The sequence below is a fragment of the Colobus angolensis genome, unplaced genomic scaffold (assembly GCF_000951035.1).
Source record: "Colobus angolensis palliatus isolate OR3802 unplaced genomic scaffold, Cang.pa_1.0 Scaffold85, whole genome shotgun sequence".
Lineage (NCBI taxonomy): Eukaryota > Metazoa > Chordata > Mammalia > Primates > Cercopithecidae > Colobus > Colobus angolensis.
This window is the reverse complement of record NW_012122376.1, coordinates 4,016,236-4,036,172: the sequence shown is the minus strand read 5'-3', so window position 1 is coordinate 4,036,172 and position 19,937 is coordinate 4,016,236. Positions and strand designations below refer to the sequence as shown.

Below are 19,937 nucleotides of genomic sequence, written 5' to 3'. Positions count from 1 at the left end.
CCACATCTTTGTGCAGCTACAACTAATAACCTTACCTACATTAGCATGTAGGGATCACATGATACATTAATCCTTCTGTTCTTTCCTGTCTGTTCTTTTTATCCACTGATGAAAATAAGAAATGAATTATAGCTCTAGCTGGAATCATGCGTGTATGTACATACATACATACACACATGATACATATACACACACCCTTTTAAAGCGGTATTTAGTTCCTGAGGACAAAATTACTCTTTGATCCAAGAACTAAACAATTTATTTTCATTGAAAAATAACCTCAGCAATGAGTTTAATAATACCAATCCCACTCCTTTGATACAAAGTAAGAGTTGAAAGCAGCTTGAAGAGGAGTGACTATTGAGATCAGCGCATGTGAAGCCACACAGCTTTGTAACTGACTGTCTAGCACCATTGAGGTACGAAAGCATGCCAGCTGGGCCAGCATTGTGCACCACAAAGTATGGGTTGTGAGCCTAAGTCCTGAGCACAAACCCTGCTTTCCAAGTTGGCAGGTGCTGAAAACACAGCAAATGTCACGCTTGCAACTCACTGGATGGAAGAGTTCTGGTAAGTAAGCTAAAAAGAACCAAGCAACAGTTAAAACTTATTTCAACTTCGTTTTTTTTTTTTTTTTCAAAGTTAATAGTAGCTACTGGTATTATGTGCTACAAGAAAACACAAGCATGAATAACAAACATTTAAAAGTTTATGTATGGTAAATAAAAAGCTTTAAAAAAGTGTAAGAAAGGCTTTTCACTACATTCAAAGTAAATGGCATATGTAAACCTTATTAAACCTATTTTATTATTCTAATACTAAGGTTCAAAAGCATCTGTTTATGATCTTACATGAAGTAGACTCTAATTATTATCATTATTAACATGGTGAGTTCCCTAGTTTGCTTCAGTTACCCCATCAAAAACATATCTAAAAACAAATTACAATATTTTCATATTGCTATGTTATAAATTGCATTTGATCTAGAAAATATTTCAACTGTAGACCAGGCTAAATGTTTATGTTAACATCTTTAAATGAAACCATTTCAACTTTTTTTCTTAAACATTCTTTAGAGGAATTCACATTCAGTATTTGAGATATAAGCTCAAAACTTAATTTTTCTCTTGTCAACTATCTGCCATAAGTCATTGCCTCAAGAAAAATCGATTTTTAATTCCTCCCTAGTGATATGCTCAAAGCTACTGCTCTCCTGCCTTTCCCCCTAAAAATGAAACTGAGTAAATTTCATTTTCATTAGGTAGACAGGAAACTACAACTAGATACAGTTGGTGATTTCACAGAGCTTAAAAACCCAATCTAAAGGCTGAATCCTTTGGATTTAAAATGTCAAGAAAAGAAATCAGCCTCTAGTTCTAAAGGGTAGAACATTCCTGGGAGCAGTATGAAAAGAACATTTAGCCTACATAGTAGCCTGTGAATTTCTTAACTCTCCTCAGCAGTTTGTCAATCTATTATTATATTAACCAAAAGCAAAGATCTTTTGTTTGAATTCATACCCATGACTGTTCTAAGAGAGACTAGCCTTGCTGATTTTGTATGTGCGTAACCTGCAGCTATAGGTTGAACTGTACCTACAATATAAAAGAATTGATATGAATGAGAAGTTGGCTTACTATTTCAATTACTAGTTTACAGCTTCTCTTAACTTTTACAAGGGACAAAAACCAAAAAAAACACCTTGATCAAAACCAGGTTAGTCAACCACTGTACTGTTAAACTACCTAACATAAAGAACTGGAGCTTTGATTCTGTTGTAAAGAGGTACGTCATATCATATTGACCTCAACTCTGTAGAACTCTCTTAGAATGGTTGAAAGACTAAAGTCCTTTAGGATGAACTAAAGAAAGCAATATGACTCTGGCCAACATGTCTATAGTCATACTAAGCAATCTAGACATTGAGATAGTCATATAACCACCAATAAAAAGGCTAAAGAAATAAACAAACCCGAAAAACCAAATGTTTTCTTTTTTTTTTTTTTTTTGGATACGGAGTCTCACTCTGCCGCCCAGGCTGGAGTGCAGCGGCACGATCTTGGCTCACTGCAACCTCCGCCTCCCGGCTTCAAGCAATTCTCCTGCCTTGGTCTCCTGAGTAGCTGGGACTACAGGTGCACACCACCACACCTGGCTAATTTTTTGTATTTTAGCAGAGAAGGGGTTTCACCGTGTTGCCAAGGCTGGTCTTGAACTCCTGAGCTCAGGTAATCTGCCCGCCTCGGCCTCCCAAAGTGCTATGATTATATAGGTGTGAGCCACCGAGCCTGGCCAAACCAAATGTTTTCTAGAGTAGCATAAACAACTGATTCACCATACCTTTTACACTACACTGTCAATTCTAGTATAAACTAAGGACAAATCAGATAAAGTATTTCAAGTATTACTCAACATCAAACTTGAAAATGTCACTGCGAATGGCACTGTTAGCTTACAGCAAAGGAAATAAACCTGAATCACTGATTAAGGATATCAAATCTGGATGATGCAAAGTAGAAATCAATTATAAAATCTCAGGCCACTGCTTCCTAAATGGCCAATACAAGACCCAAATCCAATTCAACACTTTCATTAAATCCAATGCCACCAGCTTCCTAATGCATGATCCTACAGGGACTTGCTCTTGGTTCCTTTGTCTGATGTCACTTGGAATAATGCTTTGGCACTCAGACCTAATGAAGGAAGGTATATCATATCCTTGTCCATTTGGTTTCAATTCAAATGCACCCACATTAACATTTTCCCCCAGCATACCTACATTTCTTAGTGAATTATTACTGGGGCTGGATGCAGTGGCTCACACCTATAATCCCACCACTTTGGGAGGCCAAGGTGGGGGGACTGCTTGAGGCCAGGAGTTCGAGACCAGCCTGGGTAACATGGCGAAACCCTGTCTCTACAAAAATTACAAAAAATAGCTGGGCGTGGTGGCACATGCCTGTGATCCGACCTACTATGGAGGCTGAGGTTGGAGGATCACTTGAGCCCAGGAAGTTGAGGTTACAATGAGCCATGATTGCACCACTGCACTCCAACCTGGGTGACACAGTGAGACTGTCTCAAAAAAAAAAAAAAAAACTTACCACTTAAAACAGATAACGATCTAAATCCAAGGGGTATTCTTAGTCTCTGCTGACACATCATAAAGGACATTTCATGAAAATCTGGCATTATAATATCTGGTCCTCATTTCTTAAATGACTGGAAAAAAAAAAAAAAAAAGGTACTTCAAGTCCAGCATAGTGGACTGCTGAGGAGTCCCAGCTACTTAAGAGGTTGAGGCAGAAGACTGCTTGACTGTATCAGCCAAGCAATACAGTGAGACTTGGTCTATCAAAAAAATAAATAAGTGCTTCAGCACCAGCGCTAGAGACTAAGGAAGAAGAAGCTATACAGTATGATTTCTAAGAAGTTCTGAAAGGCCTACCTAAACTTTCCCTCTCACTTATCTAGCACTCCTCCTCTCTTCACTCATTTAATCACTCCTGGAACACAAATGCCTACAATGGAACTGAATATACTAAAACCGTGGCACTGAGGGGTAAAATCTCAAACAATTAAACATATCAGCTTCATGGGAAGAAGGGTCCTTGGAGGAAAGAACACTGATTTGGCCTTGGTGTGTGGCAGCAATCCCGCTAAGCTGCTTTACATTTCTCACTTAATATTCACATTCCTAATATGCAGGGTCTAAAGCACTGCTTCTCTCTCCAAGCTGTTTCAAAGAAATATATGGAACAGAAACCAACCTTAAATACCTACTATACAGAAGGTACTTTGCTAGCACCTTTAACATACTTCAATTTCACTGGGGAAATAAGCAGTTACAGAGATAAACTGACAGTAGCCTGGAGAGACAGAGGGCATAAGGGCAGACCCACATACTATACTCAATATACTATATATACTGTAGTATATACAGCATACTATATATAAGAAGGGCAGACCCATATACTATACTCATATTCTATACTCAGAGTGGCAAATTAGGTCATCTGTGTGTAGTTTGTGCCTTGTGTCAAAAAAGAAACATTGGGGAGATTCCTCAAATTATCACAATTTTTCTAAGGCCCAGTCTTGATCTCAATCTTTCTATATATAAAAATGGAACTGGACTAAACAATAAGATGCAAATTCCTAAGTTTCCTGGATATCTCTAGGCCAGGTACGGTGGCTCACGTCAGTAATCTCAGCACTTTGAGAGGCTGAGGCAGGAGGATCACTTGAGCTCAGGAGTTCAAGGCTAGCCTAGGCAACATAGTGAGACCCCATCTCTACAAAAAATAGGAAAATTAGCCCGACATGGTGGCATGCATCTGTAGCCCCAGCTGCTAGGGAGGCTGAGGCAGGAGGATCACTTAACCCTGGGAGGTCAAGGCTGCAGTGAGTCATGATCACACCACTGTACTCCAGCCTGGGTGACTGGGTGACAGAGTGAGACCCTATCTTAAAAAAAAAAAAAAAAACCTCTGGTCAAATGCATACAAACTTATCAAATAGAAGATATCAGTGACAATACTCAAATACAAAGTTTAAGAAAACATGGACAAAGATTTTTTTAGACTGAATACTCATCTGACTGCTTCGAATATTTTACGTACATATGTATATATGAGTACAGATACCTTGGTTTAAAAGAACCATCAAGTTACCTAATAACTGACAGTTGGCAAATGGAGTATTTAATCTCCCCACATATACAGTCGACCATTGAACTACATGAGTTTGAACTATGTGGGTCCACTTATACTTGGCTTTTTTCAACCAAACTCAGATTGATAATACAATATTCTTGGGATGCAAAACTCACCTATGTATAGATTTGGTTATAAGCAGGTGGTCCCAGTATCCCTCGTGCATACCAAGGGACAGCTATTCTAGAAGCCTATTTCATAGGGCTTTTTCTAAGCCTCAATTGATTTCAGGAGTATTATGGACTAAATGTTGGTTTCCCCCTACAATCTACATGTTGAAGCCCTGACCCTCTACCCCCAACGCAATGATATTTGGAGATAGGGCCTTTGTGAAATAATTAGGGTTAGATGAGGCCATGAGAGTGAGGCCCTCAGGATGGGGTTAGTGCTCTTTATTTTGTTTTTGTTTTTGTTTTTGTTTTGAGATGGAGTCTCACTCTGTCACCAAGGCTGGAGTGCAGTGGTGTGATCTTGGCTCACTGCAACCTCCACCTCCCAGGTTCAAGTGATTCTCCTGCCTCAGCCTCCCGAGTAGCTGGGACTACAGGTGTACACCACCAGGCCCAGCTGATTTTTGTATTTTTAGTAGAGATGGGGTTTCACCATGTTGGCCAGGCTGGTTTCAACCTACTGACCTCAGGTAATCTGCCCTCCTCAGTCTCCCGAAGTGCTGGGATTACAGACGTGAGCCACCATGCCCGCCTGGAGTTAGTGCTCTTTATGAGAACAGACACCAGAGAGCTTATGCGCTCCCTCTCCTCCAACCCCACTGCACACAAAGAAGTCATGTAGACACACATAGATGGCAGCCACTTAGAAGCCTATAGAGAAGAGGCCTTAAAATAAAGTATACCTTGCCAGCACAATGATCTTGGAATTTCAGCCTCCAGAACTAACTTTCTAGAAATAAATTTCTGTTGTTTAAGCCACCAAGTTTACGGTATTTTATTATGGCAATGTGAGCTAACAAGGATACAGAATGTTAAATATCACCTAAATGCCCTTGTTTTATGGAGAGAAAAACTGAAGACCAGAAAAGGAAAGTGACTTGGCTAGGTCTAATCATTTTTCTCCAAAATTAAATATTTTTAAAAATCATTTGTTTGACATCTATTCTATTGCCTAATAGATTTTAACAAATTACCTGCTGTTTGAAAATGAAATTTTATAACAGCAGGTAATTTGTTATACCAAAATAAATTCAACTGAATTTCAAGTTCAGAAAATAATCTCCTTAATTCATTGCAAATAATGAAATGATCTTACTTCTGCTACATAATGTCTTCATCATACAAATTCCAATAGGAAACCTAGGCTCACTAACTGAATACTGGGGGAAGACAGTTTATTTCTTAGTGAGCTCCAGTATTCAGAATTGCTCTTTTAGTTTAATCCAGTTAATTACTTTTTTTTTTTTTTTGAGACAGAGTCTGCTCTGTTGCCCAGGCTGGAGTGCAGTGGCGCGATCTCCGCTCACTGCAAGCTCCGCCACCTCCCGTGTTCACGCCATTCTCCTGCCTCAGCCTCCCGAGAAGCTGGGACTGCAGGCGCCCACCACCACACCCAGCTAATTTTTTTTTTTGTATTTTCAGTAGAGATGGGGTTTCACCGTGTTTGCCAGGATGGTGTCGATCTCCTGACCTCATGATCTGCCCGCCTCGGCCTCCCAAAGTGCTGGGATGACAGGCGTGAGCCACCTCGCCAGGCCCAGTTAATTACTTTTTAATTAAATAACAACTACAACAATTGGTACTTCCAACTACAAAGCCAAGAATTCTGACCTATCTCTTGAACAAACTGTATTATCAATTGTTTGATCCAACTGGCTCTCTCACTGAATCTGGGCTTTCCCTGTAGGCCTGTTGGGTTTACAGAGGGGATAAACAGCTCATCCTTGTATGCCTTGCTTATGACCGCTTCTCAAAAATCAAAATATTACTCTCATTCAAAATAGCAGTATAAAAGCAGCTTCCCTGAAACACAAATGCATCTCAAAGGTTCTATTTATACATAGCACCACATGTAGTTTTCACTGACAATTTCAGGTCTTTCTTGCAAAGCTTGCCTACAGCTCTTTAATTCCACCAGGTATGTTTTATTAAATACCATATTATGACTTTCCCCATTCAGAAACTAACTAGGCTTCTTACTGAGAACATAGAAGGAAAACCTAATTATCAGTGCTTCAATGCATCTAAATTTATTTCATTACCAAAATCAACAGAGTAGGGGCTAGCTGCTGTTGCAGAAAGGCAGACGGATATGGAGTATAAACTGCTCTTTCCTCCACTCTTCCTTCCCCTACCCCACCCCTCAAAGTTCCATGGTTGGAAATCATCCTAACATTTTTTCATCCCAACATTTTTTTAGCCAGGATGTACTAAAATTAGATGCGAACAAAGGCCTGACATTTTCCTATTAGAGAAGGGTTAGGAGGAAAATGTGAACTGACAGCACCCACACTCTTCTACATTTAGCCTCTTCCTCCCAATGGTTCTCTCCTCTTTGCAGCAGTAAAGCAGGCTTAAAAGCTGGGGAACTACAGCCATCCCAACACCATTTCGATTCTGCTATCATCATTGATGATAAGCTGCCTGATCTGTAATATATTAATGAAAAATGAGAAATACAGTTCACAGTCCCCTTATTCAACCAGAGTATTTTCATATTTTTTCCTAAGCTACTCGGATAATATACACAATATGCTACTTGCTGGATCATGTGTAAATTTTTACATATTTGGGAAAACAGATATATTAGATTTGCTTTTCTTAAGATGCTTCCAGATACTATGAACAATAAAGATCACTCACTTAAATACTTATCATTTGCTGATACGGTACAGTAATAAAAATACGTACGTAAAAATATAACATGGAAGAATTTATCATTTCTCATCTCTTCAGGAAACAAAGAAATCATTTCTTTTGAAAACAAAAATGTAGATTTTGGCTTTTTATTTCTTCTTCTAACAAGCTAGGCAAGTAATTTGCAAATACTTTAGGGCTCAGCTGATCTCCCAGTTTAAGTCTTTTTTACAATGGTATCAGCATGACAAAAGTACATTCTGCCAGCCTATACATCTCAGTTTTTGAAGTCCTACTCCAGAAAAGCAGGATAGGATATTGATACATTCATGTCTTAGGAATTATTCCTATCTTTTTAAGTTTATTTCCCTAGGCCTAAACTATAGTGACAGCTCAAAATTCATCTAGAGAAGCCCTTTTAATGCTCAGTCTAATACACTGTGTTGCAAAAGATTTTTAAAACTCAGTAAGTACTGACTCAAGCTCTCTTTTTTTCCTGGTTACTAGAGCCCGTCTTGACATCTAAGCTGGAAATGAATGATCTTTCAACAACACTCCAGGGACTTTGCTAAGGTCATATCCAATCATTCATTAGGCTTCTTACCCGTCGCTTTTCAGAGTTCCATTGTAGAGCTGGTTTTATTCAGCATTTATGTAGCCTGTGGGCTTGGGTATTTGTCTGCTTGATGTTGAGTTTCATTTCTATGCCCTGAACATAGGAATCCATCAATTGACCAAAGAATTTCAAACTATTCTTTTACTTTTCTAACAAATTGCATGGTGTATATGAAGAATAAATTAGCATTAATTTTCTTCCATTAACTGTTAATAAAACATGCTGATGAGCTCCCCCTTCTTCTATGGACATCTCTGTTTCCTGCCTAACCAAGAGAAATATAAGGATTTCCTAATTTTTTTCCCCACTATGCAATTGTCTTTCAGCCATATATGCTCCTCACCTCCCACAATCAAGCTCTAGGTCGTGGGCAGCCTTCATTCAGTGAAGTGTATGAGACAAGACTTCTTTCAGAGCCCATCAACACCCCCTCCCACACACACACACACACACACACACACATACACGCCCACACGCCATTAGCTAAAGAGGTTACTACTGTGGAACACAAGACACTTGGTCTCATACTATCAAAGCAGAGGGCTGTCCAGGAGCACATACACGTTAGCTTACAGAGCCCAAAACAGGAACTCAAACCCCAGGACTCTCCCCTGGAGACAAACTGTTCACATCTGTACAGATTTTCATTGTAGGCCACTAGACAGAGAGAGAGAGACATACACACATACACACACACAATTCATAAAATAAAATTACTTAAAAGAACATAAACGACAGTCATTAACACAGGCAGGAAAACGCTATTTCTTTGTATACCAATTTGAAGAAAATTATTTCAAGGCCATATGAAACTTAACTAATAATGTAGGTTCCTTAAAAATTCAGGTTTCTATTATACTCTGGATAAATGTGAATTGAGGTCAACATACGGTACCATATTATAGTATCATAGAAATTTTAAAATAAGTAAGTCCACTGAAGCACATGATTCATAAAAAGACTAAAAGTCTTTTGTATATACTTAGCTCCCTTATTTCTTCAAAAAAAGAAAACCCAGAAGATTGCATGCATACCACAGATGAAGAAAAAAGGAAAACTCAGTGCTACTACAATGGGAAAAAAATCATTCAAGGACAGTTTGTACTTATTTTTAAATGGCTTTAGTCAGGCTGCCAAGAGTGATATCAGGTTTGATTCTCATATACATAAATGCCAGTCCCAAAAAGCAACTCTAACTTGTGCACCTGGCTTAAAACAAAATGTACTGAAAACTTTGTATTTGTTAATTGGTGTAACCCACCCATTCAGGCCTCAATTCCCTTTGGACTTGCACATGCACTTCCTATACACAGAAGTGGCCTGTTATGCAGCAATAACATCATAGTGAAAAGCAGCAATTCCATGCAGGCTGCACCGAGAAACTGTGTTGGCATTTCAAACAAGTTTCTTCAAAATAAGTGTCTTTCGATTAAATGAAATTACAATTCCAAATTCTTATCCACAGAAAATAGCATTCACTATGTAACTTACTGCTCCTTTTTATAACTGCATAATTTGTCACAGTTACCCACATATTTATACAATTTAACAATACTAAGTTAAATAATGTATTTATGGTTTGTTTCAGGAACCTGGGGACATTTGCTGGCCTGGTTTTTAACAGTTTGGTATTATGTGAAAATACTAATTTCTTATTAGCATTTTTGGACCTTCCATTTGTTCTGGTTTTAGTCCCCAAGAAGCTAGCTTCCAGCAGGATTAGAGTAATAAGAAGAGATGACAACTTCCTTTTCCTAACCTTATCAAAAAGCTCTATGGTTAAAAAAATAAATAAACAAAAAACTTCACCTTTGCCAATGGCACAAACATGCCCCAAATAGTGACTCGAAAAGCTTTTCAACAAAGAACCATTCCAAGCTTTTTGTGAATCAGACTCAACATCTCAGTCTAGTCACACAGAAAGCCTAGTTTGTAGGATTAGTGCATTAAAATAGCATATACTTAACTCAAAATTCTAAAAGAGTACTTATCTATGTTATATTTGAAATCAAAGAATATTAATGTGAAAAAAAAACAAAGACCATATCTCAAAAACTATAAAACTATCTACAGTTTAAGATCTCCTGTCTTGTAAAATCAACACAATTTTGTAAAAAATTTAAATTGCATATATTTTGAAGTAATTTCTCAGTTTTTACATGTTGAAAATAAAAGCTTTTCAAAAAGTTATTTTTGTTGAAAGTCCACATACATGTCTTCAACTATCTTGTCTTAATGGTTGATCAATGTTTATCTAAATGAAAAACTCACTCCCCCGTCTACCCCTCTCCAAAAAGAAAAGGGACATAATGTTAGATTTACTCAATACAGGAGTAACATTTGCCAAATAAACAAAAAGTCTGTTAGTTATGTAACCCAACCGGCACACAAAGCTGAAAATCTTCAAAAAATTATGCAAAAATGTGTATTATGGCTCCAATATTAAAATGTTACCACAAATACAAAATGGTATTAAGTATGAATATGCCTTATTTTTTCAAAAACATTACTAAACTGTTTCTCTTGCTAAATTAACCTCTAACTAGAATATCTTTGTGCATGTATCACTGAAGGCTTATATAACTTATACTACTCTTTCACAGAAGAATGACAAAATTCTTAATAGAGGCAAGCCTTTGAGTAGGGAGATGGGGAAAATTAATGAAGGATGATATGAGACAGAGTTGACTGACTGCTGTTCTGATACTGCACAGACGAACACTAACAAAATAACTACCCATCTTTTGTAACTGAACTTTATATGTAATCATCATAGGTCTCCAGCTGTACTGTAAATGCTATAAAGGCAGAGAATTAGCACCTGTGAGGCAGAATGTGCCAGGAGAAGAGAATGTATTTTAAAGTCAGACACACCCAGATAAAAATCCTGGCTCCATCCTGTACTGCTGGACCTCATAAAAGTGACTTCACTTCTCTCAGTTTCATTTTCCTTGTAAGTAGAAACAAGAACAAGCAATACATCCCTCAAGAAGATATTGAAAGGATTCAATTACTTAATAAGACAACTCAACATAGCACTAGCAAGTAATAATATTCCTTAGTTCTCTTTCCTTCTACTACCTGTGTATCCCTTACAGTGTGTAGAGAAGACCATAGCTGCAAAATGCAGGCTTGATAACTTTTGAGCAACTGATACATTTCTCTGATTTTGTTTAATTATATACATAAAGGTAAGAGGCCTTTTCACAGGTATTAAGTTTAAAAATAACCACCATCCAACACAAAATAGTTATTTCTTGTTATATTTTATAAATAGTCTAACAAAACACTAACAAAGTTGTTTTGCTTATTATTCTGATGCTGGAATAATTTGGTCAAATCTTCATAAATAGTTTTCAACTTTACCAAGGCGCAAAAATCAAGAATACAGGCTTTCTATAAACTCATTTACTACTTTAAAGTTTTTAACTGTTTAGCAGTTACAGGAAATCTTTTTAATCAAAAACTATTTACATTTCAAATACAAAAGAAAATTAAAAATTATTGACTGATCTCTAAAACCCAACCACTTAGATGCTCATTATTATTATTTTCTTTTACCAATCCAGTATATTCTATTCAACATGTGCATCCTGTGTACTCACTAAGCATTTATTTGCACAAGGATTTTCTGTGTCAGGCTGACTTTGCTGTGTAGATTCTGTGTAGCTACCTGAATTTGTCCAAGAAAAAGTCTCACATTTTTTGGAAAACCAATGCTGCTACACTGTTTCCAGATCTGCCTCCAAAGCTGAACTTGGGTGTTGGCAGCTCTTCGAAAAGTTCAAATCCTGTCAGACAAAATTTAAATACTTTTATTAAGGATTGAGTCTCATAGTTACATTTATTTATATGCATGCATTAACACTGTACCTTTCAACCCTTTGTAAAACTATAAGTCCAAACTCTAAATTGTGCTGAATTTCACTTCATGGTTTTTCAGTTCTACTATGTATGTACATTATATGTATGCTCACCCAAAATCACTTTGAATTTAACAAGGAAAAGACAAGACCAAAAACAAATTGCAAAAAACAGGCTTTCCATCCACCTCCCATTTCCTGAACTTCCTGTTTGTCACCCCCACAAAGCTGTATCTCTGTTAGCCTCTATCACCTCGTTTGTAGGAAGCAGCTAGCATGTGTTGAGTTTTTTTGTTTGTTTATTTGTTTGTTTTTTGAGATGGAGTATCACTGCATCACCCAGGCTGGAGTGCAGTGGCACAAGCTCAGCTCATTGCAACCTCTGCCTCCAGAGTTCAAGCAATTCTCACCTCAGCCTCCCAAATAGCTAGAATTACAGTTACACGCCACCATGCCCAGCTAATTTTTCGTATTTTAGTAGAGATGGGGTTTCGTCATGTTGGCCAGCCTGGTCTGGAACTCCTGACCTCAAGTGATCCACCCACCTCAGCCTCCCAAAGTGCTGGGATTACAGGTATGAGCCACATCGCCTGGCCCTGTGTTGAGTTCTTACTATGTGCCAGGCATTACTTTGAGTGCTTTATATGTAGCAATCTAATTAATTCACACCACACACATAAAAGCACTTAATACAGAAAGGCAAAATAACTTGGAAATGTAAGTGAATTTGTAGAAGATGAAAAAGTTCTGGAGAAGGATGGTGATGACAATTGCACAAAAAATGTAAATGTACCTAATACCACAGAAGTGTACATTTAAAAATGGTTATAAAGTGGTATGTTATGTGTATTTCAGCAGAATTAAAAACAACAATTTATAACAAAGATGAAGACTCAAACTAAACTAACTAATAAAGGTCCTAGGAAGACAAGGAACCAGTAACTTTCAAAGCATCACAGTATGGTTTTAAAAAAATTAACTTTGAATCGAAAAAGTTTCAAAGTTAATCGAATCCTAGGTTCAAGTCTCAGCTTCACCACTTACTAAATGAGACAGGCTATCAAGTTACCTTTACCATGATCCTGATTTCTATGCAAAGAGGCTACTAATACCAATGCGCTCCCCCACTCCATCAAATTCACTGTGATTTTGTAAAGATCCAAATAAGATAATGTAGTGTTTCCCTAAACTATAAAATAAAATGTTTTATTATTTTGCTTTTAAAAAATAGAACAAATAAAGCTGGAAGGTCACTTACTAAAATGCCAACCAGGGCCTGGCATGGTGTAATCCCAGCACTTTGGGAGGCCAAGGTGGGCAGATCACTTGAGGCCAGGTATTCAAGACCAGCCTGGGCAACATGGCAAAACCTTGTCTCTACAAAAAATACAATAAGCCGTTGTGGTAGCCTGCGCCTGTGCGCCTGTAGTCCCAGCTACTTGGGAGGCTGAAGTGGGAGATGCCTGGGTGATGGAAGCTGTGGTAAGCCAAGATTATGCCACTGCATTCCAGCCTGGGCAACAGAGCCAGACTCTGTCTCAAAATAAATTTTAAAATTAAAGTAAAATAAAACGCCAATCAAGCTTTTCCCTTATTGATGGAACTATCAGTTTGGGAATTTTTTTTTTTCTTGAGGCGCGGTGGGGTTCTGTATTTTCTAAATTTCCATGCTTTGAGCTCAAATAACTCTTGTAAACAAAAAAAAAGTGTTTTAAATGATGTATATTGACTGGGTGGAGTGGCTCAGGCCTCTAATCCCAGCCTGAGGCTACTAATACTAATGCGCTCCCCTACCCCATCAAATTCACTGTGATTTTGTAAAGATCCAAATATGGTAATATAGTGTTTTCCTAAACTATGAAATGAAATGTTTTATTATTTTGCTCTTAAAAAAATAAAACAAAGCTGGAAGGTCACTTACTAAAATACCAACCAGGGCCTGGCATGGTGTAATCCCAGCACTTTGAGAGGCCCAGGTGGGAGAATCACTTGAGCCCAGGAGTTCGAGACCAGCCTGGACAGTATGGCAAAACCCCGTCTCTACTAAAAATATAAAAATTATCCAGGCATGATGATGTGTGCCTGTAGTTCCAGCTACTCAGGAGGCTGAAGTGGAAGGATCGCTTGAGCCCTGGAAGTCAAGGCTGCAGTGAGCCAAAATCCTGCCACTGTACTCCAACCTGGGCAACACAGAGAGAGAGATCCTGTTTCAAAAATAAAAATAAAAATGATATTATGGCATCAATTGGTCTATCATACTATTTCATTATACATCCTAATTCATGTTATCTAATTTCACCAAATCATAATAACTCAATATTATAATGCTTATTAAAAGCTTATCATAAGAAAACTTTTCCAAATTAGGACATTTATTTTAATAAAATAATATGATGTATCTTAATGCTGGAAAATGCAAGCATTGTGCTAGGTACATACACAGTTATACAACCATATTTGTTTTCAAAAATTTTACAAATACTTTGGATATTTAATAATAAAAATTTTCTGTCTGTATAAATTTTCCAGGACTAACTTTTTAACTCCCTGAACTAACCCTACAGAACTGGAATTATTATATTTCAAAATAGAACACACTAAAATATTAGCAGTGGTTGTACTCCACTGATGGTAAATGAATTGTCTTAATTATTTTAATCTGTATGCTTATGTGTTGACGTTATTGATATTTTTCAATTATTTAGATAATAAATTTGAATTACTTTTTCTTTTAAACGATAGCTCCCCAGCCAGGCGCGGTGGCTCATGCCTGTAATCCCAGCACTTTGGGAGGCCGAGGGGGGCGGATTACAAGGTCAGGAGATTGAGACCATTCTGGCTAACACGGTGAAACTCCGTTTCTACTAAAAATACAAAAAAGTAGCCGGGCGTGGTGGCGGGCGCCTGTAGTCTCACCTACTCGGGAGGCTGAGGCAGGAGAATGGCGTGAACCCGGGAGGCGGAGCTTGCAGTGAGCCGAGGTCGTGCCACCGCACTCCAACCTGGGGGACAGAGCGAGACTCTGTCTCAAAAAATAAATAAATAAATAAATAAAATAAAGGATAGCTCCCCAAACCCGAATAGATTCAGAAAGATTCCCTTAAATTACTTCTGAAGTAAGATGGGTGGTTATTGCTTTCGTTCATTGTCATAAAGTCAAGTCCCTTGGACATCAAATTAGAACATGGGCAACTGGTTCCAGGTAACCCTCATGAAAAAAATTATAATACAAAGTATTTGTATAATCAGGGGTATCATGGAAAAAATGCAACATCTGTTTCAACAGTTTTATGAACATTTATAGTTCAAATAAGAAAAGAACCTTAAAAGATTGGTAAAACAAGCTTTATTTTGTGCAAAGAGAACGTGGCAGCCAGTATGAGTAGTCAGGAACAAGACCTTTGGCAGTGACGCAGGGCAGTGTATTCTGTTACCGTCCCATATCTAACTTCAAATACCATTTTCTAAGGGACTCATGCCTAAAAAATGTTTTCAATTGTATATAATTATTTATGTAACATTTCCCATAACACTTCGCTTAAATTCTGTATTTTGTTCTAAAATTGAGCATAGTTTACTCAATAGTTTTCAGACAAAGACACATTTTTAAGTACTCTAACCAGGCTAAAGTCTGTTCCTCATTATCAAAGACAGACAAATATGTTTTTGTCTGCTGGTTCTAGGAGTAAAAAAGAACACCTGTATTTAAAAACCAGGAAAGAAACTTGCCCTACACAGTGTAACTTTGAGCATTTATTAAAACTGTCAAAGTTCAGGAAGAGGAAAGGCTTATTGATACAGGGCCTCACTAGTTCTAAAGGAAACAAATTTAACATGGAAGATAATAAAATAAATGACATGTAATAAAAGACAATAAATCACATATAATTCTTGTTTTCCAGAGGCAATAGCAATGAAGCCATAAGCTCATATTTCAAGCCTCAAACACTTCAGGTTTTACATTATATAATCTGTCAAAGCCACTGAACACACACAAAAGGACATGTGTTAAGTGTTCTCCCAGCCTATTCCCTTAATACTAAAAAGAAAACAAACTCTAAAATAAGGTATATGCAGTACGGTTATAAATAATGGTACACAGTAAACTATTCTCTTGAGGTAATTCACTTCCCATTAGCTTGTGACAATTGAGGTTCAAAATTTAACCAAATATTGAGTACCATATTATTTACCCAAGACTCCATCCTGAAAATTTATCCTATCCTTAAAAAAAAAAAAAAGTGCAGGATTTGGAATAAAAAGGGGGGAAAAAAAACTAATCTGAAAAGGATTCTAAGAAAAAACAAGCAAATATCCGTAGATTCTCAAGATACTTTCCCAGAAATGCCTGTGCACTACATGAAAAACTGGCAGATAAAATATTTCTTAAAAAATGCAGGGAACAGTCTGCCAGAGAACTCAAAATATTTTGTGTCTAGATTACAGATTCTCAGTTCTCATAAGATCTCCACTAAGCAGATACTGCACTAACTACACTTTGCTAACTAGGCAAAAAAGGATCCTGCCTCAGCACCAGAATCTTCTATCAATTCCCTACATTTTAATTCTGTGCAATCTTAAAAATAATTGTTCTATATCCTCTGAAAACAAGAATTGTTCTATAATCTCTGAAGACCTAAATGACCACTAGGGCAAGACCAGTTAAAGTATCTATAATATTAAAACTCTCATCATGTTAAGACAAAAGTACTTCTTCCATTTGCATTATTACGGATTTGCCAGTAAATCAGTGCACTGAAGTCAGAAGCACAATACATGTTTTGTTTGATTCTATAAATAATAGATTATATATCTTAAATAAAAGACTGTGCAATTCAAATAGAGAACTTAATTTTGTTTTTTTGTTTTTTTGTTTATTTGGGTCTCACTCTGTCACCCAGGCTGGAGTTCAGTGGCACAATCTTGGCTCCCTGCAACCTCCACCTCCTGGACTTAATGCAATCCTCTCACCTCAGCCTCCTGAGTAGCTGGGACTACTGGCATGCGCCACCAATCTCAGCTAATTTTTTGTATTTTTAGCAGACACAGGGTTTCACCACGTTACCCAGGCTGAGAACTTAATTTTTACAGGCTCATAAATGTTAGTACTTAACTGCCAGGATTTCTCAGAAAATTTTTTAGCAGATCTCTGGATCTCAACCAATGTTATTTCTCTGTGCTTTGCATATACAGTCAAAAGTTATTGTCAAGGTCATTAACAGAGAAAAAAGCAGGCAATTCCCACAAATAGAGAAGTAAAACACTATTAACACAAAACAGGGAGAAAACCTGTTTAAGTACATGAAACCTGAGGTAAGCACACATTTAAATGCCACATAGTCATTTACCTTCACTGAATTCAGTTAGCAACTCTTCCTTGGTCCAATTACATGACGTTATTAGAAAAAAGCCTTTTACTTTCAACACCCTGGAGAGAGATTTCACATATTGCTTCCTCTTCTCAATTGCATTGTCAGGATTAAGGCTTATGGCATCAAAAGTCCCTTTGTCAATACAAATATGAAATCCAGACAGCTGTGTGGAGAGATTCAAAAAGTCTTCTACCTATATTAAAAGTCAATGTCTATGTGAGAACAATTAAAACAAAATCCTTACAGAATGTGACAACCTGTAAAAGGTTATTAATAAAAGGACCCATTAGTTATAATGGCATTTTACATATAATAAACATATTTTCAACTTTATACCTTTTATGAGCTTCATCCAAGATCATTAAAGCCAAGATTAATAAGAGACTGATAATTTCTGAACATTCCAAATCTCTACAAATTTGGAAACAAATCAAAGACAGCCATATTCCCTAATAATACCAGCACATTATGGAGCTCACAAGCCTAGTTTATGAAAAAACTGTTTCTGGCCGGGCGCAGTGGTTCAAGCCTGTAATCCCAGCACTTTGGGAGGCCGAGACGGGCGGATCACGAGGTCAGGAGTTCGAGACCATCCTGGCTAACACGGTGAAACCCCGTCTCTACTAAAAAATACAAAAAGCTAGCCGGGCAAGGTGGCTGGCGCCTGTAGTCCCAGCTACTCGGGAGGCTGAGGCAGGAGAATTGCGTAAACCCGGGAGGTGGAGCTTGCAGTGAGCTGAGATCCAGCCACTGCACTCCAGCCTGGGTGACAGAGCAAGACTCCGTCTCAAAAAAAAAAAAAAAAAAAAAGAAAAAACTGTTTCTGTCAAAAAGTAGAATATTTGACATATTCTTAAAAATGACAATTTATTTGGAACTAAGGTCACTGGAAATAAGATTTTTGGAGACAGGAGTCTTGCTATGTTGCCTGGGATAGACTTGAAAACCTGAGCTAAGCAATCCTCCCATCTCAGCCTCCTAAGTAGATGTGGCCACAGCACTCAACTATGGGAATAAGATTTTTAGCTTATGTTCCTAGTGTGTAACCTAAAATAAACACGGTAAATCAAAAGTTCTTGGGCCTTGGCTGGTCTGAGGGCAGTTGTGTTTACAACTAATAGATCACAACCAGTTACAAAGTTCTTCCTTCCTTCTCTATTACCACTGCTTCCCTTGACCCGCCTTTAAAAAAAAAAAAAAAGAAGAATTTCTTGGTTCTTGACTCAGCAGCTCATGAAATTACTAATGGAAATAATGAATGGCATAAGGCTTAAGAAATTAAATAACTTTTAAACTGTAATTACTGAAGTTGGTAGATTTCATGCACTTTAGATGTGTAAAGTCATACATCACCATCTCATTCACTGTCAATAACGTGATGCATAATAAGCATCGGAAATAGCAATCTGCCTCAATTTTATAAAATATTCACAATTTACCATTGAAAATTCTGAAAACTCATTTTGAAAAAAACAATTAGGCAACTAGCTCACAATTATTCATACAAATTTAATACAGTAATTGTAAACCATGTTTAATCTAAAATACTTATTGACTTAAAAATGTATATATTATGTTGATGTATATTGGAAGGTGGGTCTTCTCCCTTCCTTCATGTCCAAAGTATTCATGATACCTGAAGCAAAATAATGACTATCACTCTGAAGAGCTAACTTTGAAGAGGCTTCCTCATCCTAAATGCCTATATAAAAATACTCATCTGGCCGGGCACGGTGGCTCACGCCTGTAATCCCAGCACTTTGAGAGGCCCAGGTGGGAGAATCACTTGAGCCCAGGAGTTCGAGACCAGCCTGGACAGTATGGCAAAACCCCGTCTCTACTAAAAATATAAAAATTATCCAGGCATGATGATGTGTGCCTGTAGTTCCAGCTACTCAGGAGGCTGAAGTGGAAGGATCGCTTGAGCCCTGGAAGTCAAGGCTGCAGTGAGCCAAAATCCTGCCACTGTACTCCAACCTGGGCAACACAGAGAGAGAGATCCTGTTTCAAAAATAAAAATAAAAATGATATTATGGCATCAATTGGTCTATCATACTATTTCATTATACATCCTAATTCATGTTATCTAATTTCACCAAATCATAATAACTCAATATTATAATGCTTATTAAAAGCTTATCATAAGAAAACTTTTCCAAATTAGGACATTTATTTTAATAAAATAATATGATGTATCTTAATGCTGGAAAATGCAAGCATTGTGCTAGGTACATACACAGTTATACAACCATATTTGTTTTCAAAAATTTTACAAATACTTTGGATATTTAATAATAAAAATTTTCTGTCTGTATAAATTTTCCAGGACTAACTTTTTAACTCCCTGAACTAACCCTACAGAACTGGAATTATTATATTTCAAAATAGAACACACTAAAATATTAGCAGTGGTTGTACTCCACTGATGGTAAATGAATTGTCTTAATTATTTTAATCTGTATGCTTATGTGTTGACGTTATTGATATTTTTCAATTATTTAGATAATAAATTTGAATTACTTTTTCTTTTAAACGATAGCTCCCCAGCCAGGCGCGGTGGCTCA

General features: G+C 37.3%; 1 protein-coding gene across 3 annotated transcripts in view; it reads right to left on the bottom strand.

The window, feature by feature from the left end:
* Positions 1 to 251: 251 nt before the first annotated feature.
* The window catches only part of METTL10 (methyltransferase like 10), a 54,716-nt gene continuing 35,030 nt past the window's right edge, over positions 252 to 19,937 (bottom strand). Inside the window, exons 5-7 of one of the 3 annotated variants that reach the window (XM_011930206.1) lie at positions 17,350 to 17,566; positions 11,812 to 11,929; positions 252 to 579 (exon numbers count right to left, since the gene is read on the bottom strand). In XM_011930206.1, the coding sequence (XP_011785596.1) occupies positions 11,835 to 11,929; positions 17,350 to 17,566 (312 nt within the window). In that variant the 3' untranslated portion in view covers positions 252 to 579; positions 11,812 to 11,834. Of the gene's footprint in view, positions 580 to 9,240; positions 11,930 to 17,349; positions 17,567 to 19,937 lie in introns of those variants that run through there. The other 2 variants (XM_011930207.1, XM_011930205.1) reach the window with 2 other exon arrangements.